This window comes from Falco punctatus (genome assembly GCF_963210335.1).
Source record: "Falco punctatus genome assembly, chromosome: 4".
Taxonomy (NCBI): domain Eukaryota; kingdom Metazoa; phylum Chordata; class Aves; order Falconiformes; family Falconidae; genus Falco; species Falco punctatus.
In genome coordinates, this window is record NC_137583.1 from 5,831,254 (window position 1) to 5,858,727 (window position 27,474).

Here is a 27,474-nt window from a genome sequence, read left to right on the forward strand (position 1 = left end):
TTGTGTCAAAGTCACCTCGTGTCCAGCAGAGGTAGGCCTCCACGCGGGTCTTGATAGGCAATGATTCACTGCACTACCAAAATGACACAAAGTCAAACCTGAACCAAAAGACACACAGTCTTTGCACTGATGTGTCCTGTTTAACTTCAGATCACTAAATAAATTAAGCAGAAAAACCACAAAGAATTTTGAAAGTAGATGAAAACATTAAATAACCAAAACAAAAATTTAACCATTGCAGAACAGAGACCAGGAGGAAGCCAGTGGACAGAGAGCAGCCACAGGAGGGCAACACGTTCAGGGCTGCTTCTGGAAGGGCGAGCAAAGCATTAACTGCAAGATAAACAGCACCATTTTTTTTTCTCAGTAAAGACTTTATTTCAATTTAATTGCCAGCTTCATCCCATTAAAAAAAAAATCGATTAATTTCTACAGAATTCAAGAAGATGTACATTAGGAGGAATTACAAAACACAGGACCGGTGAAGTACAGCAAAGTGTTATCATTTCCTAGTGTAACATCAACGCCGATTCCACAGTGAAGCCATGGCATCTCTCTGGAGTAACACTTGGGCGTACAGAACAGCAGTGAAAAGCATCCACAACTGCAAATTTTGACCAAATAAGTTTCCAATTTATTACAGTATGAGAAAAAAATAAAAATCACAAGAAACAAAAAGAGTAACTTTGCCTCAGCAGCTTTGAAAACGCCAGCCGGCAGCTATAAAGTAGCCCAGTACGTCCCAGAATGAATCATCACTTCATTCCAGCTCTGGCTTGCAGGCACATCGTACTTCACTGAAGTACTTTAAATAGCAGTCTGTCTTTAAATGGAATTCTGCTAATTCATTGTACGATCTGTCACTTCGCTTCCCAGCTCTCCCACGCAGATGGCCCCGTCACTCTGCCTTTACTGTTTGCGTGGTGGGGCCACCTGCACGCTCCGCCTGGGGGCACAGCACCAGCTAGCCCTGCCCTCGGGTCGCCGTCGCCCTGGTGCCACCACCACAGCAGAGGCAGCTCAGCTTGACTTTAAATCAAAAAGGCCACTCACACGTACCACGACAGGGAAGGGAGATGATTTTTGGCTGGGTCTCAGATGCCTCCAGCCTGGAGCACAGGGAGCTCACCCAGCCCCCACCCAGAGGAATGCCCACGCGAGTCGTTCCGGCAGCAAAGCGGGACCACGGTCCCTGGCGTGAGGCACCGGCTGCAGAGCACAGCCCAGGCTGGCAGAGGAGCCAACTGCTTTAGAACCTGCACGCTCCCACCTCCGCAGACCACAGCCTCTCCCTGCTCATCTCCCTCCCGAGCGCCGCGTTCAGCTCCCCAGCTGATGCAGCAGCCGTTCAGCTCCTTGGCCCGTAACGCAGCACGGCCTCCCCGCTGCACGTGCCACCTGCTGAATTTCACACCACCAGGACAACCTCCCCGCACACGAAGCAAAGCACCTCCCTGAATACCACCACAGTTTCAGCAGCAAACGCCAAGGTATTCCCGACTTGACAGGGAAGCTGGAATTCTGCAGCCAGACAGGCTCGTCCAACCCCCTACTTATTTCCAGTAACGCTGCGTCCCGACAAGGACCCGACTCCCACGCAGGTACGTACGGGCTTCCTCCGGGAAACCAAGATGGAATTACCCCTTCAACTGCTCTCGGCGTGCACTGCATAGATGTGATAACAGAGAAGTTTATTCAATGCTCCTGAAAGAAAAATCTTCCAAGAAAAAGAATGCCCCTCAACCTACGCACGCGCCAGTTTTATAGCTAGCCTCACTTTCACTTTTTTTAATTGGTAACTAGCACTAATAAGGGAATAGATTATTTTCTACTCTTTGTTGTCAGGTCCTTTACCTGGCAACACTGGGACGAACCAAGATGCATTTTTCCTCTCTCCTCCCAGCCTTAACCCTGGGGAGAGCTCATCCTGGATTAATTTTCCCACCCCCACCCCCGCCAAGAGGCATCCTCATCTCAAGCAACCTCATGAAGGGAAGAAATATAACTATAGCCTTCAGTAAACTCTCCTATTCCATACACTTTTCAAAGCTCAAGCAAGCCACTTGGTTTAAGGAACTGGGAGGACCGCATGCTACCGCGCCGCCAGCGTGCTCCTGGAGCAGTTTTATTGACCCAAGAGGGCTCCTGGCACTGCACGGCATCCTTGAACCAGTAAGCGCAGCAGATTCTCACCTTCAGATGAAATAAGGCACCCATAACTTCTGCAGGTTTCAGTAACAGCTCACAACAATTTGCAACTTGTTACTTAAAGGGTAACATGGCAGAGAATCTCAACAGAAAGAACGTGCCTAGCACCAATAAGGTCTCTGCTTCTGCTTTAAAATGAGATGCGACTGTTGCGATTACTATGAATAATGGTTTTTTTGTGTAAAATGGAATATGGTTCCTCTAATGAAGTTTCAAGGTTGGCTTTGAGGCAAAGATTTAAAACTCCTTCAGATTTCAGAGCTATTTTTCCTAGTCCCTTAAAAGGGGGCTGCTCTAAGAGGTAAGCAGCAGTGCAGAACGGAATATTTCAAATGTTACAAATTAGAGCTGGTTTGCTGGAGAAAAAACCTCAACCTGTTGTCACCTTAAACACAAGGCAAGGCAGAGAGAAAACAAGAGAATATTAAAGCCCTTCCCAAGGTGGAAGGCGGCACAACAGCAGACCCTTGTGTAACAAGGGCAGCAGAGCCTGGAGGTTAGGCAGTTCTGTGGGAAACGTGCTCAGCTTCATCACCATTTTCTCCCTAATTAAGAGTCCCTGCGGAGATCAGATCAAAGAGATGCAAGAGCCGGTGGGGTGGAGGCAGAGGCAAAGTCTGAATAAACCGCTCAGCTGGGTATTATTCTGTTGGCACGGCATCTCTCTTAATGTTTCACAGGGCAGCAATCAGGCTATTAAGTGCTTATCACATCCCTCGGCCCACAGCTGATTTTGAGGAATGTCTGCCTGTCTGCGCAGAAAACTCTTCTGTCAGGCGCTGCAGTTACACCGGCGGAGCTGTCAGGACCGCCAGCTCTGCAGTCACACCAGCGGCTGCAGCTGTGGGAAAACAGCCAAGCCAGCGTGAACGTGGCTGGCGGAGACACCGTGCGCAGTGCAAACCCAGCAACGGGGAGCTCAGCTTCCCAGTCAGAATAAATACTTAACCAAACAGCTTGTCCTGACTTACGGTCTCGGCTGTAGTGTTATCCCTGTAGCCCATCCGATTTCACTTGGGTTTTCCAGACGAGCTGCACTCACACCAGCATCCGCCACAAAGACGCACCGTCTGTCCTGGAGATTTAACGTCACGAAGACCGTGGCTACCTCTGCGTGGGCTTGGCGCATGTCCCAGCTGCACTTCAATGCCATAGGCAAAAACGTTTTTATCAGAAGAGAAAAATCAGGGTCCTCTGAGCCCTTTTTCACCTCTCTAAGACATTTCCTGCACATACTCTTTGGGTCTTTCATCTGAAAATTTGGCCCTGTACCCAGCTCCTCCTCTGGACTATCGTGTGAGTGTTGTCCCAGAAAGAAATACAATTATTACAAGATTATTTGCCCCGGAGAAGATGATGACATTTTTGTAGCGTGAATAAAGTTTAAAGCTGGCAGACAATTTTCAGTCTGTTTTGAGAAAAACCACTCCAAATGACTGAAAATTTCACACGGGATCATCCAGTGCGTGGTAATTTGTGATGCAGCTGCAACTTTTATTCAGATGACATTTGATTTGATCTGGAAATCTCTTCATTCAGTCAGTGAATGAAGAGCCACAAAGCGTCTTTCTCACCGAGTACAAGGACACGGTCTCCTCCTCCAGCTCCTTATGCTCTTGAGCACGTAATTGAAGAACTATCCACTAAAAATGTAATTTCTCGCAGCCAGTTCAGAACTACTGGCTTCTCCCTTCTGCAGGAGGAAAGCCATTTGTACTGAGCTAGGCAGGAACAAGATAAGCAACCCCAGGCTGCTTCACCTGCAGCCTTGTCTCCCTGCATCTCCTTCACGAATTTTAGTCCTACGACGGTTTCTGCAAATTTTTCAGGTTTCAACTCACAGACGTATCATATCTCACAAATATATCATATTTTCAATGTACCATCATCAGATGACATTATGAACAACCTCAGGCTCTTCAGGTAAGCATACTTATTTCTGGCCATAAAGAAGCCCCATGTCACAAAACTTAAGTCCCTGTAAAGCATCTCGGCTTACTTCAGTTTCTTAGATATATAGAATGCAAAACATTTCACTGAAAAAGTAAAAGCTAAATAAATCTGAAAAATGTTCTGGGTAGTCTGAAGTGCAGATCAGACATCCCAGCCCCTGGGACCCTCCGCAGGCTGGGAACCAGTCTGCACCAGCTCCCGCACATTCAAACCATGGCCAACAGCTGCGTGTGAACGTGAACAAGGCAGGCTGGCGTGAGGCACGAGCAGCAGAATTAGAAAACGCAGCAAGTACCAGGGACACACAAAGGTAACTGGCACTGATAAACTTCCCAGGTGCCAGCGCCCACCTGAGCTCAGGCAGTAGATAGAAAGGATCTAGACAAAACAGACAACCCTGAGATGGAAATCCATTTCTTAGTAAGGCTTTGAGAGCACGTGGGGTTTTTAAGTGCTTTTCTTAAATTAATTCTCACAAAAGACAGGCTAGCATTCTTTAAACAGTTGTGATCCTTCATTCCAGTATAAAACACATATGCAAACATGGCTTAAGACCCATGATCACTTAGGATATAATTTTAAGGTTTGTATTAAAAATATTTTTTATCCAAATGATAAATATTTTAAAATAAGCATTTACAAAAATAAATGGTCCGTTCCATAAGGAAGGACATATATAGCTGAAATTCTGAATACATGTTGAAGCAACACAATTATTGATGAATCTAGTTAATAAAATCTTTGGTATGAGAGTAGAGTACGGTAATTTTCATGCACCGTTGTCCTCCCCTGGCAGGTATACTGTACAGACAAGCGAAGAGGCAGCTTTTCCTTAGTTTCTTGATATGTCTTCCAAATACAACATACAAATATTTCTAACGTGTCTTCCTATGATAATGGGAGAAAAGCCCAAGATTCTCCTGGCTCTTCCTACGACTTTCGTATCTAAAACAGAATGAAGATGGGAGGAAAAAGAGAAAGTGAACACAGTTAAGTTTCATTCTAGCTAGTAAGCAGCAGCTACAAAAAATAAAACTCAATGTAAAAAATTACTCTAGAGGAAAGCCCATTTCCTTCAATATTGTGTACATCAACTGCCAAGACAGGAGAACGACGAAGCTGTTTGGATTCATGGCTGCAAGTTCAGAGACATGAAGGGAAGATTACCGAGTTAGGTCAGGGGGCAGCCACACGCCTGAGCACAGCACCGGAGGGTGCAAGCCTGGCACACCACATCCAGGTCTGGCGGCCCTGTTACACGTGGGGCATTGAGATACTGCGCTGCTACAGGGAACAGCCTCAAAAAGTGGAAAAAAGAGCCTTGGAACAAAAGACTTGAAGAGATTAGTTGGTAATTTTAGCAAAAATAAAGATGAATTGCTGACTTGAGGCACAGGGACCTCCACAGGGAGAAAATGTAGAATGTCAGCTGGTACAGAAACAAGGGGCTAAGGGGCTCCGCAATCTGGTAGAGAAATGCTTAACAAAAACGATAGGCTGAGGCTGAAAGGAGTTCAAACTGAGATGACGACACACCTGCAACACTATGGACAATTAACTGGGATCAAGGGAAGTGATGGATTTTCTGGTTTTTTTGCTAACAGTCCCTGAATACTTTTCTGAAAATGCTTCTATTAAATGCTGGTGACTGAATTTCATGAAGGAAACACATGGGTTAGCCTCAAAGATCTAATGGTCCCCTTTAGCCTTAAACCCTGACTCCATGGACAGTCCAGTTGAGAGACTATGAAGGGTAACACAGCCCAGACTCACATCACCTGAGACGTCCATGAACTGGTGCTACTGTAGCCTACAGCTCTGGGGAAAAAAAAACAGGAAAGAATGACGTCCAACTGTAACTGCTGTGACCGGTTATGAGGAGCAGAAGGCACTAAACCAAAATGGAAATTGGATTCTGTTCCCCACGTGAAGACTGGCACTTCCCACAACCCCCATGAGAAGACCAGAGAAAGTGACACCTCTGAATCAGCCACTCTCTCCCCCTTGGATCTCTCCCACTAGTGCTGACTCACTGCTTTGCTGAAGTTGATCCATGTGGACACATCAACGCATTTTCTGCTAAGAGCTGTCGCTCTCACAGCAACACTGGGTGAGCGGAAGGTGGGATTGCGAAGAGGAGCAGGAGCTCTGCTCTGCTGGCTGTGTGAAGCAGGCAACTTCCAGCCAACAGGGAGAGCTAACACCCAGAGCCAGCAACAGGGGCAATGGCTGCAGCTGCTCGGGCTCAGCAACAGCAAATCAAGCCAGCACCCTCTGGCCCTGGCACTGGTCATGCTTCAGCCAGCTCCCAAGGGATGGGGAAGCCAGGAGGTTTGGGCACGTCTTGTGACTGCTTGGAATCACGACCCATTTCTATAGCAACAGGAGCTCACATGACTACTGCCTTTAAAAAGAGCCCCTATTTGAGGCATCCTCTGTAGGCAAACTATCCATTATTTATATCTCAGCATGTCTGAAGCGCAATTTGTATCCTAACCTCATTAATGAATAATGACACCTTGACCTGCTCTATTAAGTAAGCCATGTTAGATCAAGAGGCATGCTGCTTTCCCGTCCCGTGCTAAAGTAAGGCAACCAAGAGAAAAAACACCGGAGTAGATTACCTGAGTTACAGCAATACCAAAACAACGCAAATCCTGCAGCAATGCTAAAACAAGCGAGGAAAAACACTGGACCTAAAGAAAACATAAAAAGAAAGCCATTAAGACAGAACACAGCAGTGGAAGTTTAGCTCAGTTCATAAATCATCAGTTGCTATTAATATGCATAATTAAGTGTATTCAAATGAAGCTAACATTCACAATTATGTATGTTTAGCTAATGTACTATGAAGCACGTTTACTATACTGTGATTAATTTTTACTACAGTTGCTTTGATACCATTCACTGTTCATCTAGCTATATATCCTATGAAATTTAAGTGAAAGCCTCCTCGGATGTTTTCTCACTCTAAAACTTTGTGCAAAAATCCCTTTAAACGCTATAACAAAATACTAACCAGACTACTGGGACCTCACCACCCAGCGTAGCATTTTACTCTGTAAGCAGCCCCCACTGGGCCAATGCATTGCCTGTGGGTAAGAGACTGCTTCGTATGAGACTGCAGTCCCTTAGAAACAGGTTTTTAGGGTTTTGTTTTTTCCCCACAGATGTCCCACAAATTCCACTTTCATGACAAGAGCAAATATTCTTCTTTACAGTTCTGCTGGAAGCTGAAAAGCAGAGCCACAGGCACAACTCAGACAAATCCCCTACTGGAAAGATTTCCTTCATGTCCCTGCCTAGGAATTACATGCAGTTTATCGCTGACGTTCAGTACTGATGTTCAATAAAACCTATCTAATTCACACTTAGCCACAGGCAAAACCTCATAAAGATTTATATTGGCTTCTTTATTATTTAATATTCTATTTATATTTACTACTTCACTAGGAATACAGCTACAACTAAACTGCACCTGTCACTTTAAGGACAAACGTACTGCAGATTAACAGACTGGGGGGCTGCCCATGCAGAGAAGGGGGGAACAGCGAAGGAGCGAGGACCCGGTTGCCCCTTTGGGTGCAGGTCTCCCAACCCCAACGGGGGTGACGAGCAGCCGGGCAATCTCCCGTCTGAGGCCAGCTCTTTCATCAGCACGAGAAAGAACAGAAATGATTTAATTTTCTTATCTGCAGGCACCTCCTCTGTTCTTCCTGTACTGTTATGCTGATGTCAGCAATAGAGACGTGAAAAATCGGAATAGCACTTTGGTTCAATATTCAAAGTAACAACAACGCAGGCAAAAATATACATGGAGTGAAACCGTGTTTCTGCCCCTCACTTCAGTCGTCTCTCAGGGAAAACTGGCCAAAAGGCACAGCTCATAACAGGTGCTTTTATTCTCTCATAACCGTACCTAAAGTACTAAATAAAACATTGGTGAAACTTAAATGATAAGATAGCTCACTATCAATTTGGAAAATTCTTCAGCTTTCTTTCAGATCTTCAATTCCTTTTCAAAATATCTTTCAGCGAACAAAATATTTGCCTCTGTAATCTGGGCACTGAACAGAAGAAGGGGCAAAATTTAACACATTTTCCTAAGGAAAATATATTTTTAAATACATTAACCTGAAATGCATTTAAATTCACCCTTGCTTATCTTCCTTCCTGTCTTTGTTTTCAAATGATTTATACTTAAATGGAAAGCTTAAAAAAATTTTAAAAGTTGAAAATTATATGCGCAATGACGCTACCAGCAGCTGAACAGACCTTACTATTCCATCATTGGAGAAATCTTAGGAAACAAAGAGTTTAGCTGTAACTGAGTAAAGATACCACTGTAAATATTGATTAAACTCTACAGTGTCTTGATTTTCCTGGCACTGGTTTCCTCAACAGCAGCTCAGTATATTTTCCTCCATTAATTCCACTTAACTTGTGACAGTAAAGACATTGTAAAACAAACTATTTGTTACATGAAAAGCAAATTACATGATAAAATAAATTGCATCATAATCTGAAAAGCCATTCCATCCGGTGACACTGTATGCATTTATTTACCCCTGTCATTTAGCATATATTTCTCCTTGTCAGTGTCTATCTCTGTGGAATCTGTGGTTTCTAGAAATAAAAGCAACACATGAGAAGTTAGTACTCAGCTCAGGCAAACCGACATACATAATCAGCACATGCAAAATTGTGCAAAACAACGCATTTCAGAAAAATATCCGATTTTGACATAAAATATTAACCCCCTCCAAAGGTAAATAATTTCTATAGTTGAATCTGGGTTTATGCTGATTGAAGGAATATAGCTGCATAGTCATTTTAACGCAACTCTAAATAGCTGCGGCGGCACCTCCGCTGCGGTTGAGCACTAAGCACATGAGTAACATCACACCCGCTCCCCAAGATCGGAGCCTGCTGCACGCCGGACACCTGTAGGGTCACACACACACACACACACTCTTAATTAATTAATTAATCAATCAATCAATCGATTAATTAATTAATTAACAACGGTGTTAATTTGTGTTAATTAACACTGATTAACACCGTTGTTAATCCAGTGTGGCCACAAACACCCCCGGCCTGACGCCTGGCCGCTCTCCCCGCCCGGCAGTAGCGCTGGGCATCACCCGGCGCCCGCAGCTCGCTCCGCACCCGGCCGGGATGGGGTGTGGGCACGCACGGCTCCGCGGGAGCCTGGGGGTGCTGCAGCCAGCGCCCGGCACCGCCCGCGGCAGCCCCGCTCGGCCCCCCGCACCGCACCGGCTCCAAACAGCGGCGGAACAAAGGTGGCGCGCCCCGCACCCCCCGCGGACCGGGCTTCGGCAGCCTGCCTGCTGCGGGGCGGGCTGCGGGGGGCGCGGGGCGGGCCGCGGGCGCCGGGGCTGCGGGGGGGGGAACGGGACGGGGGACCCTGTGCGGGCCGGCGGGCCCCGGGGCTGCGGGGGGGGACACGACCCTGTGCGGGCTGCGGGCCCCGGGGCTGCGGGGGGGAGCGCGGCCCTGTGCGGCCCCACCGGCCGGCGGCCAGCAGGGGGCGGGGCGGGGCCGCCCGCGCTCCCGCCACGTGCCGCGCGCGCCCCCCGGCGGCACCAGCGCTGCCCCGGCCGCAGCGCCCCGCCAGCCCCCGCCCCCAGCACGGGCCGCCGCGGAACGGGGGTTCCCCTGCCCAGGCGTGGGGCCGCCCCGGGCACAGCCTCCCCCCGGGCCCGCCGGGAGCTGCTCCCGGTACCGCCAGCGCCGCCTGTCCCCGTCCCAGCTGCGCTCAGCACAGCCCCCCGGCCCGGGGTCCCTCCTCTCTTCACAATTACAATTAGGGTATCATTTCTCTAAATGCTCTGTGCTACATCTGGCAAATGGAGTAACTGCTGCTAAGAGCAATGTTTGAGTAACCCAAACATTGTACTTTTTAGAGGTCTGAAGGATAATGCCTTCAACATTCAAAACGTCCGATTTCACTTAAATGAAAATAACACCTCCTATCCAAAAGGGAGAGCTTTTCCTGAAGAATCAAATTGTTTGCAGTTTCAAAGTGCCACACAGATGCTCATCAACTATTCCATCCAGAATGCAGACATCTGTCTCAGTCACTTAACTCATAAGAAGCAACAAACACCCACACATCATCTCACCGTCTCCTCCCCAGGTCGATGTAAGGAAGCTGCAGGACCTCAGCGTTGCAGTAGGATTTTAACTCAGCTATTTATTCTCATCATTTTGAGGATGGTAACGTGAGAGTGTACCCAGGTACAGAGAAGTTAATGACTTACGATGGTTACTGGAGTCCCCTTGCATAATGCCAAAGCAGCACAAAGGTTTGGGGGCACCACACACGCTATTTTTTCTGCAAAGCGCTTCTAGCACGTGCACTGGTTACGCACAGTCTGCACATGAGAAGCCCCAACCCTGATTGGCTCCCCAAGTAAAAGTTCTCAGAAGTAACCACGTGTAGCAGGTGCAAGGACGAGACATTTATGTTCCAGCTCAAATGAAAACACCGCGCAGACACCCATCGCAGGTTCCCTTTCAGCTGGCTTGGCCGGGCATGAGAACAGCGCGAGGCAGCGTGAGAGTTCACCTGCACAGCGCCTGCACAACTTCCAGTGTGAGCTGCATGGGTACTTGGTCACAGCTGTGCTATTTCTAGCAGCCGGCTGAATCCAGACCCATCTATACGATCTAACTCAGCCGCATCTATATGGACGCGGTCAGGCCTCGGCTGCTGCGTACACGTACGTTAAGATCCATTCTCAGAAATGGCTTTGGGTGTTACTGAACATTAACAGAGCTTAAACTCCTAAACCATCAACACAGGTTTGAAATTTTATTCTTAGTAACTACACTAAGACTTCTTAAGTTGATCTGAATTAATAAAGGCTGTCTGCTGCCTTCTAGGCAGGGTGGCAGAAAAACCTGCTGCTCTTGAGCTCTACCAGAGTAAAAACAACAGATCCAAGACTCTTTGATTGAAGAGCCTGCTCCCTCAAAGGGCACGACTCTGCAGGGGGAACATCGGATCAAAAGCACTGCCCTAAAGCTGCTGCAAGGCTGAATCAGTTGGGATTTGTGTTCACCTGAGATTCTGCAGCCTGGATGGGCTCAGACTCCCCCAGTTCAAGAGGGTTCGGGTATGGATTTGGAGACCTGGGGTAACTCCGCAGCCTCCCTGCGAATGCAGCAGGTAAATGGTGTAGCTTCCACTGGTATGTATTTGTGGCGGGGAGATACAAACCTTTTCCTTCAAAATGAAAGGTGAAACAAAGCTAGACAATGCAGTATCTTCGCAGGTAATTACAATTTTATATGCCATATTCACTCCAGAAATAAAAGAGGCCTGACCTACGGGTTTTTGGTGTAACAGTTTGCATCTTACTGGAGTTTGACCCGCATGTCTAAACTTTCCCCTGGAACCTACCTGTGGGGTTTCTGACAACTAGAAATCAACTGACCGGTGAAGCATTAGTGCTGTTAAGATACTTTATAAGGATTTCTTAAACTGCAGCCCCTCCAGAGCTTCATTAACTTAAATGTGGGAGTTTTCCCTCAAGCTCCTCAAGTAATTTCAGTATACAGGATACCTGAACTCGTTTCTCATCCTTTTGGAACACAGTTTTCTCCAGTCCATTGGGGAGGAAGAAGGAACACCAACACACAGCAAGCATTATCACAGGTTGGCAACTCAGGCTGGATACTTTTCCTTAAAGAAATGAGCTCCTCTGCAGCACAGAACCAAATCTGTTTGAGGCTCAGTCCTTCTAAAGTACACACGTGTGTATCTGGGAGGCAGCTTTACAGATACCAGTCAGTCCTGTCAGCTGCACAAACAAGCCTTACATGATCAGTATCACAGCTCTTCTTTGACAGGGCCTGTGGATGTTTGTTTCACATTAAACTAGACACAACTAGGAGATTTATGGATTGAGGGAAAGCCAAGCTTCTGGGCCACCAGAGTTTTAAGCTTAACAAATCAGTGGCTTGTAATGTTCTTATGTGCTACGGATCAGAATCAACACAGAGGAAATAAACAAGCTGTTAAGAAGCAATGGGTATGAAAAGACAAATTGCACTTCATGAGAGTTCTATTGCTGTTTTACATGTTGCACTTAAACAATCAAAGAGTTTTGGACTGCCCACATTACTCAACAAGTAACAAGAACTATTCAGTCAAATCCCCTTACGGCTTTTGGAAAATTCAAATCAAACAGAATTCAGAATTATTTAAATAACCTAATTATTTAAATTAAATATTAATCAAATAAAAAATAACCAAAAATTATTCAAATAACCTAAACGGGTTATTTAAATAACCCAAACCTCAACTGAAACATGGTTTTGTAATACACACATGAGGAAATCCACAACTCACAACTTACAAATCAACTTACTCAAGATTTTCCTGCTTGGCAGGTCATTATACAGTTGTTCAGCATTGATCTGTAGAGCCCTGTAAAACTCTTGACAGTGTCTGTCTCCTTTCTTTTGAAGGTGCTTTATCAGATCTGAAAGTCTGGTATGGAGTGATGCCTTTGGATTCCTGAACTGTAAGAGAAAAGCACTCATGAGAAGTGAGATCAATTTTACATCACTTGGAGACCAATTTTACATCACTTTACAGTATGCCTGGAGTGAAGATACGGAGCTTGTTTTTTACTTGCTAAAAAGAATGGGCCAAAAAAATGAGGGGAACCTAAAAAGGCCGTATGCACATTGCACAGCCATCATCAAGACACCAAGCTCAATCTCATCAGCACTGCTCGATGGAGAGCATATTGCCTCTGCCTTCCCTCATTCTTTTTTCTGTCCTCATGAAGTGACAGCTACTCCATGTTTAATGTTTTCTCTGCATTCAAACTAACATGGTACTTGCTATTCTACAATTTGATTCTGGCAGCTGTTGATAGAAAATATCAACAAATCTTATAATAAGTTTTTATGTCTTCAAGTTTCCCCTTAGTTGCCTAGTAACGATCACTCAAAAAAGCACTTTATGCTGCTTATGTTAGTCCCAATATTGGAGTGTTCATCATCCCAAGATTACATGTTTCATTGTTTCCAGCACAATTAGCTGCTGCATACCCAGTGCAACATGTACAAATTCTCATTACTCAGGCAACACAGTAAGAGGCTGCAGAAGAAAGTACTTTCATTCTATAGCCCAAAACATGATGAATCTTTACAAAGAGAATGAAAATGCGTACCTAGCCTTACGCACATCAAATGATTTCAGCTTACCTGGAAAATGTCCAAAGCCATTCTCAGAAAGCATCATATTTCAGACCAGTAAAACAGATAACCTTTGTGGAATACTTTGTTGGGATCAATTCCTGCTCTAGGGGGACAGGAATGCGATATACATTATACAACACTCCTTATTCTGACAAAATTCCCACAAGGTCTGCCGGATATAGCTGAGACTGTAAGCTTCCTCAACACTCGACAGAGTTGACAGAAACTTGCCTGGACCTACATGAAAGCAGTTTCTTCCAGTCTGATATGTGCAGAAGTCACAAACTGTGTTTCACTGATTCTTTATGCATTTATTCTGATCCTCTTGAGGGAATGAGGTGATCTTTAATTGTGCATGTCACACTGTTTATCGTAGCTGAGCAACTAGACTGGCTCAGCTGATAATTTAGCACTGCTCTACACCACCAAAACACTATTCTGAACTCCACGGAGTTCATTTATGACAGAATTAGATCTATCTTTCCTAATGTTAAAATACTGGTATGTCAAAACCCTGAGCCTCAGGCAGTCAAAAAAGTCAGAGGGCAAGTACGAACAGTTATTAGTAGGGCTTGGGAAGCTTTTAACTGACTTTAACTTTCACTCCACATAAGTTTCAAAGATCTTTCTCCCTAAAAACAGCCACCCATTTTTGAAAGCTTCGTTCCAGGGAGGGTAGCCTTCCTCCGTACACAGCAGCACCACTGGAAGATGTTACTAACTCCATTCACTTCCCACAGCTTACAGGTGGGACTCATGCTCCCCTTCTGTACCAATACTCAGAGTTATTAATCACATTAATCAGCAACTAAAACCGAACAAGCTAATATAGATGATTTTGTGGACACAGCTGGATATGGCACAGATCATCTGACATGACACTCCACACTGCCTCATGTGAGGAAGCAGGCATGCAGGGCACTTGGTCACACGATGGGTGCAATCCTGCCCACAGAGTGATTTGAAGAGTCATGGCAAGGACCGTGGCATTAAGCTGCTGCTGAAAAAGAGTGCCCTCTCTCAAAACCGCTTGGCACAGGGAATGTGCCAGCCCTGTGACTTCTCCTCTGATATGAGATCCCAGATACAACCAGTCAGCAAGTAAGAGGTGAGGAAGACCAGCTGCATGTGGCAACAAGAGTCAAGTGAGGAAGAAGGCAGCTGAGCTACTGACCCGCAAAAACAATGCAACATTCAGAAATATAGTAAAATTCATCAGATTACCTTTTCTGCTTCTGCATTGGTAAGAATTTGGGGGTAGACTCTGTTAAGTTGAAGAATAATTTTATCAACCACTTGCTCATTCAGTTGGCTATTGCTTGTAAGAAAATACATGTCGTGTTGCAGCCGATGACAATATGACTGATCTAGAGAGAAAATAAAGAACAAACCACAGCAGTTACTTAGCAAGCCATTTTTAAAATCTGTAAATTTCATTTTCCTAACAGTGGTTAAACAGCTGAAATAGAATTACCACCGTCATAAAACTTCAGAAAGCTGAACTATCTGTTAGGGAAACACAAGATAGCCACGTGCTTTTAAAGACCCAGCCACTTAAAATCCCACACATCTGAACTCCTGGCTGGTCACTCATGCCGGCTCTCTCTTTGCAAAGGGAGAAGGTTCTAAGTTACTTGGATGTCAAGCACTGACAGATATTTCACCAAACACAGTCCTAAAGTTGTTAAATCACTGAAGATAATTTTTCTATCATTTATGAAGTCAGATTATGGAGTTTAAAACTAACGCGTTTTATAATTTTTTAAATGTAAATACCTATTTCATAGAGAGAGGTTCTCTCTGATGTAGATGTGGGGTGGGGTGGGACGCAGAGAAGCTCACACAGCCAGGCAAGGCTGAGGACTGACCGAGCTGCAGTGATCTGGCCCTAACATCACCCAACCTTCCGAGAGTTCATCGCTGCCTTTGGTCTGTCGGAAGACTTCAGCAACTCACCCAGCGGAAACCACCCAGACTGAAACAGAACCAGACCATCAGGAACGGCATCTCTGCCAAAGAGCCAGGATGTTTTTTAGGGAAGAACTTCTGCCTCCGCACAGGAGTGGGGAGAAAGAGCATTCAAAAAGCAATACATTTTCACCATGGAAGTACACTCAAATACACATACAAGTAAAACACCTTTTTCTACTAACCCAAACCTCTGCCAATACACAAATCCAGACTTGCTACTGTTTTAGGCACCATTTCCAATTTGGCAGCAATGGATTTTGCAGGAGTATAGCCTTCCCTATAGCTGCTTGACTACAGTCCCTAGATTAAGATACAGGCACAGACTGTTTCCACGGGTTACCGTGCCCTTATCAGATTTAGAAAGAGAATGTCTATGACTGCATCTGAAGTAAGTGTTAAAATGTCAGCACAGCACTGTATAACCAAGGAGCATAGAAAACAAAACCAAAACACCCCCACCCCCACCACATTCCCTGTTTAAAGCAAATGCATAGGTCTTACAGCATTTTGGCTATCAGAAAACACATAACCGTCAGCCCTTTGTGCCCTGCGATTTAGAGAAGATAAATAAAAGAACGAAGGAAAAGCGCCAGAAAACTCTGGCACGATGCACTGCACCTATGCACAGCCCTTTCTATATCGAGATGGGGGGCAGGGTGGTGGTGGTGTTTGTATTACACTGTCCTTTCCCTGTATCTGTGTAGCACTAACAGTACTGACAGGAAAGAGCTCAGGAAAAACTCCCAGTTTGACCATCACGCACTAATAACTTGTCCAGTGCCAGTGTGCCTCCTATTCAAACAAGAACACACAGCTATTGATGCTGCATAGAGAGCTGTGATTCTACCGGCACAACAAGATTTCAGTTACATTCTTACTTTTTATACAAACACTGTATTATTTCCATGTGTTTCTAATGCCTCGTGTTTCCACGCCTCACTGTCAAAGCAGCTTTTTAGTGTACTGCCAGAAACATGTCGCCCTGACATCCTTGCTGTGCAACTTCCTTTTGTTGCAAGAAGTTCCACGTTATCTCATTCAGTGTGATTAAGCTTCCCCTCTTCAACTCACTGGCATGTGCTAAAGGCTGAGGCAAGGACCAGGAAGCTGCAGTTGTGCCTGTTCATGCAAATACTTTTTTGGGACTTAAGTGCCATGCTCCCTGCAGCTTCCTCCTTCTGCCTCAGCTACATGATTTGTAGTGATTCTCAGTGTCACCAACAACTCTGTACCTTCTGCAAACTTAAAAACCCATTCTTTAAACCAGGCTCTTCCAGCTAGGAGAGCAATTAAACTTCAAATAACACTACGACATTCAAACAACCACAGCAAGCAGTAAAAGCATGACAAGGATCCAGTGGAATTAGTATACAAAGTAAAAGAAAAGCAGTTTCAAAGTGTCATCTCCCTCCCTGCCTCCTGCTCTGTTGCTGCCTTGTCATTACCAATGCCTGCACAGGCAGCACGCAGAAGTCTATTAGCAGCAATTACAACAGTGAAGTTAACTGTGACCAACTGAAGACTGCATTTAAGCCAACATCATTTTCTGAGCAGTCAGGAGCACTCCATGTCCTTGCGGCACTTTTCATTTACACACACTCATTCAATCATCACCAGTCGTGCCTGCCACCGGAACCCTGCACGCTGGGTGAACACACTTGCTGGGTGAACATGCTGGGTGAACACACCATCTTGCAGGGCGTAAGCCTCTCTGAGATTTCAGGGGTGGCAATGCTTTCTTCCCATCTAAGCCAAAAGGTAGAAGCGAACATGAGCATGCTCTTGGCCTCTCTGGCTACTGCTAGATTGTGCCAGCCAAGCACAGGTCTTATGCCTGGCTCTGACATCTGCAAGATGCTTCTCCCATCCTCTGAGATGCTCCATTTTTAAGAACCACCCATAAAGCAGTCTGCCTTCTCCCCACTCTCACAGAGACATTTCACCTGTCTGCACCTTCACCTCCTCCAAATTACTTCAGTATATTAGGATGGTGTGTGCAAGGTTTAAAATTTCTGTAGAGCAGTTATCAATCAGTGCAAAAGTATCTCACCTTTCCAGTATCTAACCTCTCTCTTCAGAGATCTTTCATGTCTCCTCTAACTCTGAGGAATCTTTGCCCAAACCACACAAGGAACCAGCTTCAGGCTTCTGGTAGACCACAGAAGTGGAACTTCCCACTGACATCGCCCACCAGTGCAGAATTGTGCCCCAGCTACTAAATTTAAAGAAAGCAAACAAAAAAAGCCCCACCAATGCCAGAAGCTGGAGCATGGCACTCTGCTTTGGAGTGATAAGGGTATCTGGAAAGCACACGTGTGCATTTGAAGCCACCACATGATGCTCTTGGGCCCAGCTTGCCGCAGGAACTCCGGCAGCTTTGTTATGGCAGAGACTCACTCCCGTGCACCAGTTATAGATGGTGGCACTATGAGGTTTTATTATCACTGTACACAAGCAGCAGCTTTTTAATATTGAACATGCCCATTATTTAGATTTTAAAGCAACAGAAACCCCAAAGCAGGTAACTTCACGACTGCAGTAAGGCTACTGATGTGCTGTCAGGTTTTAAGGATTTAAGGAGTGGTTGTCTGGGATATTTTGCATATCCACGTTTTATCTCACTGCCTCAAAGAGACAACAGTTACTGCCAGGAAAAATTGAAATCTTTATGCTAAAAAGGCTTTAAGCAGGAGTAACCCCAGCATTAAAAGGCCAGTCATGCTGTTAGCCAGTACCTGCCTAGAAAGTTCAGAGCAGCAAAACAGGGAGACCAAGTCAATTAACCACAGCCTACGGCACAGACGTGGCATCGCCAGGCATTCTAATGCCCTCAGACTGCAGGAGGATTGTATCTAACTCCCAATTTGTGATTTGATGTTACACCTTCTCTTCCGCTAGAACATTAATCTGACTGGGCTTAACCCTGTCTGCAGGTTTTGGACCCAGGCACAGGTTTGCTCAAGCACGCAGCTGCAGTGGAGGAGTGCGCAGGCTTCAACACAGCTGGAGGAGCAGTGGACGGAGCTCAGCCTCACTGAAGAGAGGGAGCGAATACAGCTGAGATTGAATACCACAGCAACGAAGCTGACCTAAAGGTTGCTTAGAAAAAAGTCGATATTTACATTTCCTCCAGGTAAGAAAAACTTGTCAGACACAGACAGGAAGCTCAGGAATGGTCTTTGACAGTTGAGAAGAAAACATGACTAATAACTTCATGTTGCTGCCTTATAATTACTGTAAGCCCGCGACACATCACACACGCCTACTTTTCTCTCTTACCCAAAGTACAAAAAGCCTCTTGCATACAGCATATGTACCCCACACTAACATACACAGCCTGCACCTGACCGCACACACGGAAGGAAAGGAAGTAGACGTATAATTAAAAAATATTAGAGAAAAAGCAAGAGATTACTGGTTATTTGTAGCCAGCAGCTCCTCAGACAGAGAATAAAATACATACAATCGGTGATGATAAATGCACAAGCAGCAAATGACAGAAACAAAGCAAGTCAGTCATCATTTTTCACCTGCAGGTAAAAAATTATCACCCCTGTGGCAACTCTTTGTAAAATGACACAACTCTATTCTTCCTTCCAAATGGACAATTGGGTTTCTGACAACAGCTGCCAAATGACCCAGCCACTATACTAAGTGCTGGCATTTTAAGGCTGCTGAAATATATTCTGCTCTTGGAGTAACAAGGCTCATTAAAGAAATCTGATCGTATGTGACCATAAGGTGCCACACTGTCTTCAACAGCACCTGCAGGAAAAATGGCAAAGACGACACAGCCACTCTTCCCAAAACTCCTTCTAATTTAACAGCAGAGTGTGTTCACAGAGAGTTTTTCAGAGACAACTCCTTACCTAGGCACCAGCATGCCAGATCCTGGCAGCAGCCAGTATGTCAGACAAGCGCTGTGGTGTTGGCACTCTCGCTCCATGTGCCTGTGGTGAGCAGTCTGGCCCCTGAAAGGTGTCACTAGCCACCGGCACAACGCACTGATAACACAAAACATAACTTTCAGGTTATAGTGGCTGTCGAAAAAACCTTTGTAATTTTGATTCTGCTTAATTATTATAAACATAAAAGACTCCACGTTATTTTCTGTACAAGGGACATCAAATGGGATTTCGTCTCTTGCAGTCCCCTGCACATGTTTGTCTACAATCTACTTTTGCTTCCTTTCTGGATAAAACCTAGGGACCTGCCACCTTAGGCTGGGGTCTGCATTGCCACCTCATGTTTATATGAATTTTTTTACATGAATAAATCCAGCTGCATTCCAGATTCATAGGCTGCGATCAGCCCCTCCTCCCTAAATTGCGACATGGAACCACTCTCATCCACACCTGGGCTGGCCAGCCACCTAAGTCAGACAGGCAGACTTTTCCAATTAATAACTCCCCCAGTATTTACATAGGGACCCTTGCTACCGTCTCTGGCACCACTGTATCTTTATTAGAGTTTCATGTTTTGTTTGTTCTCCCCTTAAAAGCCTCCTTCAATTTACCAAGCAAACAGACGGATCATCACGAGCATAGAAATTTCAAGACACAAACCCCAACACATCTCTCTGGCATTCTCCACAACAACACACAGAAACCTCGACAGTATGTGCTGTGCAAACACAAGCTGCAACTTCCTGTAAAACTCCTGGATGATTTTCATAAACTTTATAAAGGCAATGTGACAACCAAAACCTTGAAAACATGTGACCTGCCATTTGTATGCATCCCTATGAACTCCTTGCTGAAGCAACCCAGGAAAGAGATGAAAAAGCCTCTCTTAACAAAATGCAAGCTTAATGCTTATTTAATGTGGGGGTTTTCCCTTTCAAGAGCCCAAGAAAGGGATGATGAGGATTTAAGAAGGAATCTGACTGCAGAGAATGGTCTGGGGGGATCAGATTGCACTGGTTACCAAATGCGCCTCCAGTGACAAACAACTGCTCTTCTCCTCTGGGCTGGAAGTGGTGATACAGAGGTGAAGGACCACTTGCCACCGTCCCCAGCCACTATCACCCGCTGCCCCCGGACCACGCCACCGGCACGTTAGTAAGCAGAAGTCAAGAGTCCATGAGCTGCTGTCAAAGAACCAGAGAATCGTTCAAGATCAAGCTCAACCATTAACCTAAGGGTGCCGAGTCCACCACTAAACCGTATCCCTAAATGCTGTATTTACACGACTTTTAAATACCTTACTTTTAAATAAACCACGTCCTGGGCACCCTGTTCTAGCACCTGCCCACCCTTTTAATGAAGCAAGTTTTTCCTAATATCCAATCTGAGCCTCCCCTGGTGCAACTTGAGGCCATTTCTTGTCGTATCGATCGTTATCTGGGAGAAGAGACCGACTCCCACCCTGCTGCAACCTCCTGTCAGGCAGTGGTCGAGTTCAGTACCTCATCTTTATCTGCAATATCTTTCAAAAAATAGAAGAGAAAAAATAATAAAGCAGTGAGCAAAATACTAAAATGCTCCTGGTACTCGAGTGCGACACGATGTTACACGTTCCCAGCTCTCCCAGCTTCCTACGAAGGCGGCTACAACAACGGGGCCCTTCAGCAGCCGGGAAAGCTCCCGTGCACCGCAGGCGCGGCGGCGGAGCCCCCGGGCAGGAGCGGGGACCCCCGAGGGGCACAGGGCGGCCCGGCCCCCGCGCCCCAGGCCACGGTACCGCCGGCGGCCGCTCTGCGGACACACCCCGCCCGCTCCCCGGCCGCCACCGCGGCGCCGGCTCCCACCCGCCCCCGTGACACCACCCGCCGCACCCCGGAGCGCGGCCCGCGGGACCTGGCACGACCGCGCCGCCGCCCCGGGGACCCCCGGCCGGGCCCCGGCTCACGCAGCTCGGCCTTCGCTCCGCGCTGCCCGGGGAGCGGCCGCGACGCCGCAGCGGCCCCCGCCCCGGCCCCGCAGCGAGGCGGCGCCGCCTTCGGAAAGCGACCGCCTCTCGGCCCCGCCGGCGAAGTGCCCGGCCCCCCCTGCCGCCCCCGGGCTCCCGCCGCCCCGCACTCACCGGCCATCGCGGCCCCGGCCCTGCCCGGCCCGCCGGCGGGCTGCTGGTCTTCCTGCTGGGGATGGCGCCGGGCCGGGCGGGCGCGGCCTGCCGGGGCGGGGCGGCGGAGCTGGGGCGGTGCGGCCTGCCGGGGCCCTGCGGGGCGGTGCGGGGCGGCCTGCCGGGCCCTGCCGTGGCGGGGCGGCCTGCCGGGCGCTGCTGGGGCCCTGCGGGGCGGGGCGGCCTGCCGGGCCCTGCCGGGCGCTGTGGCACGGTGCAGGCTGCCGGGGCGGCCCCTCCCCGGCCCGGGGCGGGCGGTGCGGGGGCGGCGTGGGGCAGCGGCGCGCCCGGGGCTTCCGCCGCAGCGCTTCGTGACGGGCCCGTCGCCCTGACCGCCCCGAGGCCTCAGCGGGCCCGTGTGCCCTGAGCGCATGCGGTGGGGCGTGGGGCAGCGCGGGGGTGCGGGCCGGGACCCGCATCCTGCCAGGTTTGAAATGACCGATGCCACAGTTCACTTTCACACACGTACTCAAGAGTGACATCATACACGCATGACCTCATACACACATGGCCTCATACACATGTGTTATGTCATACACACACGTCACACATATGTGACATCATGCAAGTACATGTGATGTCATACAAATACGCAAGACCTCATACACACATGTGATGCTATACACCCCATGACATCATACAACCCCTGTGATGTCATAGACACATCCTGTGGCATCATACACACCCCATGATGCCACATGCCCCTGTGGCGCCCCATGGTGTCATACACATCCCCTGTGACGTCACACCCCCATGACACCATATATACACACCCATGATGCCATACACATCCCACTGTGATGTCATACATGCCCCTATGACGTCATACTGCATGTGATGTCATGCACTCATGTGATATCATAAACACCACATGACATCATGCAATGCTTGTGACATAGACACACCCGTGACGTCATAAACACCCCTGTGACATCACACACAACTGCTCAGAGTATGTCTGCATTTTCATCACATCTGTGTTTTTCTTGTGCCGCAGCACTGTACCCATTTGTTTCAATGCAGCAACGAAGTGTAACGCAAATTTAGCAGGTAGTTGGAGCAGTGACAGTGTCTCTTAATCAGAGAAAAACTTGCGTTGAAGCATCTAATTGGGATATATTAACTTCGAGAGGCAAGAAGTGCAAGGAAATCTGTACATCTTAAAAACTCCCATTTGCACAAAAATTAATCAGCATTTAATTACCCAGCAAAGTAAGGAGGACAACATGCATTCCTAGGAATGAATGCTGCAGAGGAGTGAAGCTGAACCTTAGCTTTACAAATAGTGGTAAAGGATGGGATATATTATTTAATACTGCAGATATTTTTTTTCACTGCAAAATCTGCTATCTTGTTAATATGTTGGAAAAGGCAGATTTCTAGTATAGCGAAGACAGAGGGCGATTAGTAATTGTGACTTGTGTTGAAACCATGATGAAAGTGCTTATGTTGAAGAGGGACAGAGATCTTCTGGAGGGATTAAAATTACAGTAGGCAAAGCTGAATCCAGATCGGTACATAAAATGCTTCAACCACACAACTGCCCTTGCACAGACACCTCTTAGTAGCAGTTTGCTCCTGTTAAGCAGCAAGCCCCCAAGCACCAAGAGGTGCCCTTCAAGCCCCCAAGCACCAAGAGGTGCCCTTACCCAGGAAACAACCATTGTGGGGATGACCGCTAGTCCACGAGATCCTGAAAGGTTTGCTCGAGTTTGCCTCCGTGCCGTCTTAAACCAAGCATGTGGAAAATCTATACCAGTGTACTGGGACTGGATAAACAGAGAGTAAAACGTACAGCCCCTCGCTTTGGGTGGTGGTCTGGCGTCTGGGAAACTTGCAGCGCTGAAGCCACCATGGCCCAGCTGATGGGCTGGGACTTCTGAAGCCCACAGGTAGGCATGAGTTGCCAAATGGGAGGTAAGAAAGGATTTAGTTTAAGACTTGACTTTGCGCTTGGGTACATGTTGTACGCCTTCTCGTGAGAGACAGCTCCAGCTACCCGGGGTCTTAGAAAAAATGAAAAAAGAGAATTTGCTGGAAGTTTGCGAGTGCTGCCACCCCGTGGTCTCACGGAGGAAGTGTCACACCCAGCACAGCCCCGCTGGTGCTCGGGGCTCACCGGGCGCGTTTCTAGCACGTCCTGGGGCAGCACTGCAGCTAGCAGGGTTAGCCACACACACCTCGAGCTTTCTTCCAGTTAATTTCTTTCTCTGATACTCTCGCCATTGTTTTCAGTGTCTGGCCTTCCCTGCCAGGGGGGAGTTTCTAGCCTGGCAGAGCTCTCCAAAGACAGCAGCATCCCACCCCAGCACTGTCCTTGCCATGACTCCGAGGAGCTCATCACGGAGAAGTTCCTGGTGAGCACAGCCAGAACTGCTGTAACTCACGCAATTATAGCCATCACCATTAACAAATGAGATACCTGCATCCCCACATTTACTCTTTAAAATGTTGGTCTATAACCCTGTACTACAAATGAAAGCAGCTTATTTATCTCTAGAAAGGGTAAGAACATGGGAAAAAAACCCTCACTGGAATATTTTTAGTATTGTCAAGTGCTGTGACATTTATGGTGCGTGTCCTTGGGAAGATAGATGAATAGAGTATAAACATCCTGAGTTTATTCCATTTACCCTTAGGAATCCAGATCTTCTGAACAGCATGAAAAGAGATTTAAAAATTATTATTATTGCACATGGAGACCTTGATCATGCCTGTATCAGAGTGCTTTCTGGCAATGTATTGTAGTAACAGAAACAGGCACCTTACGGAAAGGAGACTGTAATTTTATAACTCCTTCCATCACAGTTTTCTAAGACTATTTCATATATATATATTAAAATATCACAGCAGAAGGGGTTGCCTAGTACTAATAAGCAGTGGTAGTATGGCATGCTGAGGATTTCTTTTTATGACCATTTTATACCATTGTGAACTCACTGCATTTTGTGCTCTGCTAAAAAGTTTCTGTGGAATTGCTACCAGAATCTAAACCACAAAACTGAAAACCTAGTAATCTTAATGTGACATAGACTGAAATCTCTAATATAAATCTTAAATGTTCTTTAGCAGACAGTGTTTCCAAGCACTGTGAGTGAAATGGAAGTAAGTAGCAATCATTCAGGAGTGCTGCAGCATAAAGTGCCACGTTGCCTGGAGATATTTTTACCCTATAGACTCAGATAATGATACAAGAAACAAGGGTTAAATATATCACCTCCTCATGCCCATGACAGGCAAGACTTCTACAGCCATATCACTGTTAGGTTTGCCTTGGAAAGACAGGTCCTCAGGGAGTTGTCCGGCCACGGCAGAGGCAGCAGAAAGGGACAGCCATCCGCACGCAGGGGGCACATCGCCGGGGAGGCACACACTTGGCCAGAGCTGGGCCACCAAATCCCCTCCCACGGTACGATCCATGACATTCAAAGAGCACAGCCAGATCGGGTGGACATACGCTCGGTACTGACCACAGCGATGTGCCGTATGCAAATGGCACTGCGAGACCCTTATGGTCTTTGAGGCGAGCAATGCTGATTTTCACCCCGCTGACGGGCCAGGCGGCACTGCGCGAAGCCCTCGCTCCCTGCTGACGGCAGGTATGCCATGGGAACACAGCCCAGCTTGCTTCCGAAACTCTGATTCATTTCAGATTTCTATCTCCTGATTTAGTTGCTAAGCTAAGTGGCCTGCCCAGCAGTGTTTTATTTCCCAGTGTCTAAAGGACAGCAGATGTATTTTCTGGTTAGCTAATTGCAAAAGCCATTGCTGTTTCCCCCGAGAACCGACTGATTTGTTTATTTGAGTGAATTATTTGATTTACTAAGTATTACCCTTGTCCTGGCAGCATCGGCATGTAGCGTTTTCTTGTTTTATCAGTTAATTGTTAAATCACAATATGGTTTCTTATTTTCCCACAGCTGAAGAGGACTGGATCTCTTTAGGAACAAATTAAATCCAGATAGCGCAGGCAGTTTCTTTAACAAAGTCCTTCTTTGTGTTTAAGAAAATGCAATGAAATAGTTCTTAAAAGCTCAGATTACGCATTTAGTTCCCTTCAGCAAGTTTTAGCTAATCATTTATAAAAACAGACGCTAAGAAGGAAAAAAAAATGGCAAGGCAGCAACCGGCTGGCCACTCCCGTCCGAGCCACTGCCCCTCCTGGCTCTGCACTTTTGTTCCAGCAGATTCGGACTTTTCACACCGGTCATTTCGCCCAAGTCCCTCATTAAAAATAGGCACTTACATGTCTTGTAGAGCATCATCCATAGGTTTCACAGGTTTGTGCTGTACACATACAGCGGCAGGGCAGCCGGAGTGCTGTCCTCCTTGCCTGGATGAGCAGAGGTCACTGGAAAAGTGAAAGTAAACTGGGAGGGAGCATGTCTGGCTGCATGCCGCCAGCGATGGCCTCCCGCGTGTGCCAGGTCACGGCTGCAAGCGCAGCCCCCAGCAGTGCCAACGCGGACTGCTCCTCCGCCCCTGGCAGCCAGCCACACTTTGCTGTTGGTTTTAAGGAATGTGTAATCAGCTCTGAAACCCAAGACGTTTGTTTACTCAAAGTTATGGGATAATTTTTTTTTTTTTTTTTGTGTGCTAGTAATTTCTAGGTTTGCTTTGCATATAGAATGGGTAACTTTCCAGTCTTATTTGTCTAGTCATATTATAATTGGTATAACCACCTTTTATTTCTTCATTCATTAGGAAGTAAAGAAAAACCATTCGCTGACTCCAAACACAAAGGCAGAAGCTGTGCCCCAAGTACTCAGCTCTTTAGTCCTGACCAGCTAAGCCAAACTATTAGATGTGAACAGAACTGACTTGGGTGAGATCATAGCCCGGAGCATCCACAGGTCTGGAAATCTCTGGTCAGTTTTAACCTCTTGTGTTCGTTACATGAGTGAATTACATGCACGCCAATTATGCCAATTATGCTGCATGACACCCAATCCTTGGAAATTTTGATGGCATTAGTAAAAAAAAAATAAAAAAAAATGATGCTGATAATGGAAAAATTGAGTATGTCTTGTTCCTGGCACAATGGGAAAGTCAACATATAGAATAAGGCTTTGTATACTGATCATAAATCAGCTTGTTAAACATTATGGAAGTTACATTAGATGTTGGCTGTTGTGTTGTAGATGGGATAATGAACAGCCAGCTTCACATGCATGTTCAAAACCACACTTAGCTCAATACCTGATCCCTTTTAAAGTACAAATCGAATTATAAACGGAGAAAAAATACAAACCTATTTTTTTTCTCCTAGAAAACCCAAAACATTGACATACTTTGAAGGTGGGAAGCAAATAAAGCAATTTGAGCATCCTCCCCTTAAAGTAGGTGTGTAAATAAACCACTGACAAGTTTGGCAAACTGACATTCCGCAGAACTCCAGGGAGAAAGCAAAGCCACTTGTTCTATGGTGCCCACACATGGAAGCCATCACCCTGCCAGCTCAGTGCCTCACCTGACTGCCACAGGCCGGGAAGGACAAAAAGGAAGGTGTGCTGCCAGCATGCAGCCCACAGGCTGTAGGAATTAAGGGCCATTGTCTGGGCAAGGATTAGAAGCCACTGCAGACTCCAGCTCATAGATGCAACATACCTTCTGTGGGAAACACTACTGTGAGCACTTCCATATGACCTTGACCTAGAAACACATGAGCACTCTGAACACACACATGCCATGCTTAAGTATAGCATCAGGGATCCGGGGAACAGGCTGCTTCTGCTCTGCCTTACACCAGATGAACTTTCACTGCCTCACTCGCTGCTGTGCCAGGGGAGTTTCATGTTCCCATCATTTCATTGCATTAGCGTTAGCTACCAGGAATGGAGACTGGCTTTTGAAACATCTTGATGTGGAGGGTGCTGGGGACCAGACAGTGTTCTCACAGCTGACACGGTCTGGGTACAGTGACAATAGAAGTGGGTATTGCTTGTGGAGTAATTCTACAATAACCTTTCCAGACTAGCTCTGTCAATCATCCCTTTCTTCATACTAGTTCTTAAAAAATAATTGGAAAAGATCACCTGC

At 46.7% G+C, this 27,474-nt stretch overlaps 1 protein-coding gene across 6 annotated transcripts; it reads right to left on the minus strand.

Annotated features, from left to right (window-relative positions):
- Positions 1-353: 353 nt before the first annotated feature.
- CARD19 (caspase recruitment domain family member 19) lies at positions 354-26,306 on the minus strand. Of its 6 annotated transcripts, XM_080386276.1 has the most exons (7): positions 21,397-21,756; positions 19,242-19,376; positions 14,626-14,768; positions 12,561-12,714; positions 8,728-8,787; positions 6,786-6,857; positions 354-5,106 (listed from the first exon to the last, which is right to left on the minus strand). In XM_080386276.1, the coding sequence occupies exons 3-7, from the start codon at positions 14,734-14,736 to the stop codon at positions 4,994-4,996; spliced, it is 510 nt and encodes a 169-aa protein (XP_080242402.1). In that variant the 5' UTR covers positions 14,737-14,768; positions 19,242-19,376; positions 21,397-21,756; the 3' UTR covers positions 354-4,993. The 6 variants fall into 6 exon arrangements, with proteins under 6 accessions (XP_080242402.1, XP_080242400.1, XP_080242398.1 ...); XM_080386274.1 differs by lacking the exons at positions 19,242-19,376; positions 21,397-21,756 and adding an exon at positions 25,682-26,306; XM_080386272.1 differs by lacking the exon at positions 19,242-19,376 and having other exon boundaries at positions 21,397-21,720.
- Between the last annotated feature and the right edge of the window lie 1,168 nt (positions 26,307-27,474).

What these genes read in the sequence shown, in the direction of transcription:
- CARD19 (XM_080386274.1), bottom strand. An exon ending in CCAATGCAGAAGCAGAAAAG is followed by an intron (nt 12,715 to 14,625) that starts GTAATCTGATGA and finishes TTTCTCTTACAG; the next exon opens with TTCAGGAATCCAAAGGCATC. An exon ending in TTGGTATTGCTGTAACTCAG is followed by an intron (nt 5,107 to 6,785) that starts GTAATCTACTCC and finishes ATTCTGTTTTAG; the next exon opens with ATACGAAAGTCGTAGGAAGA.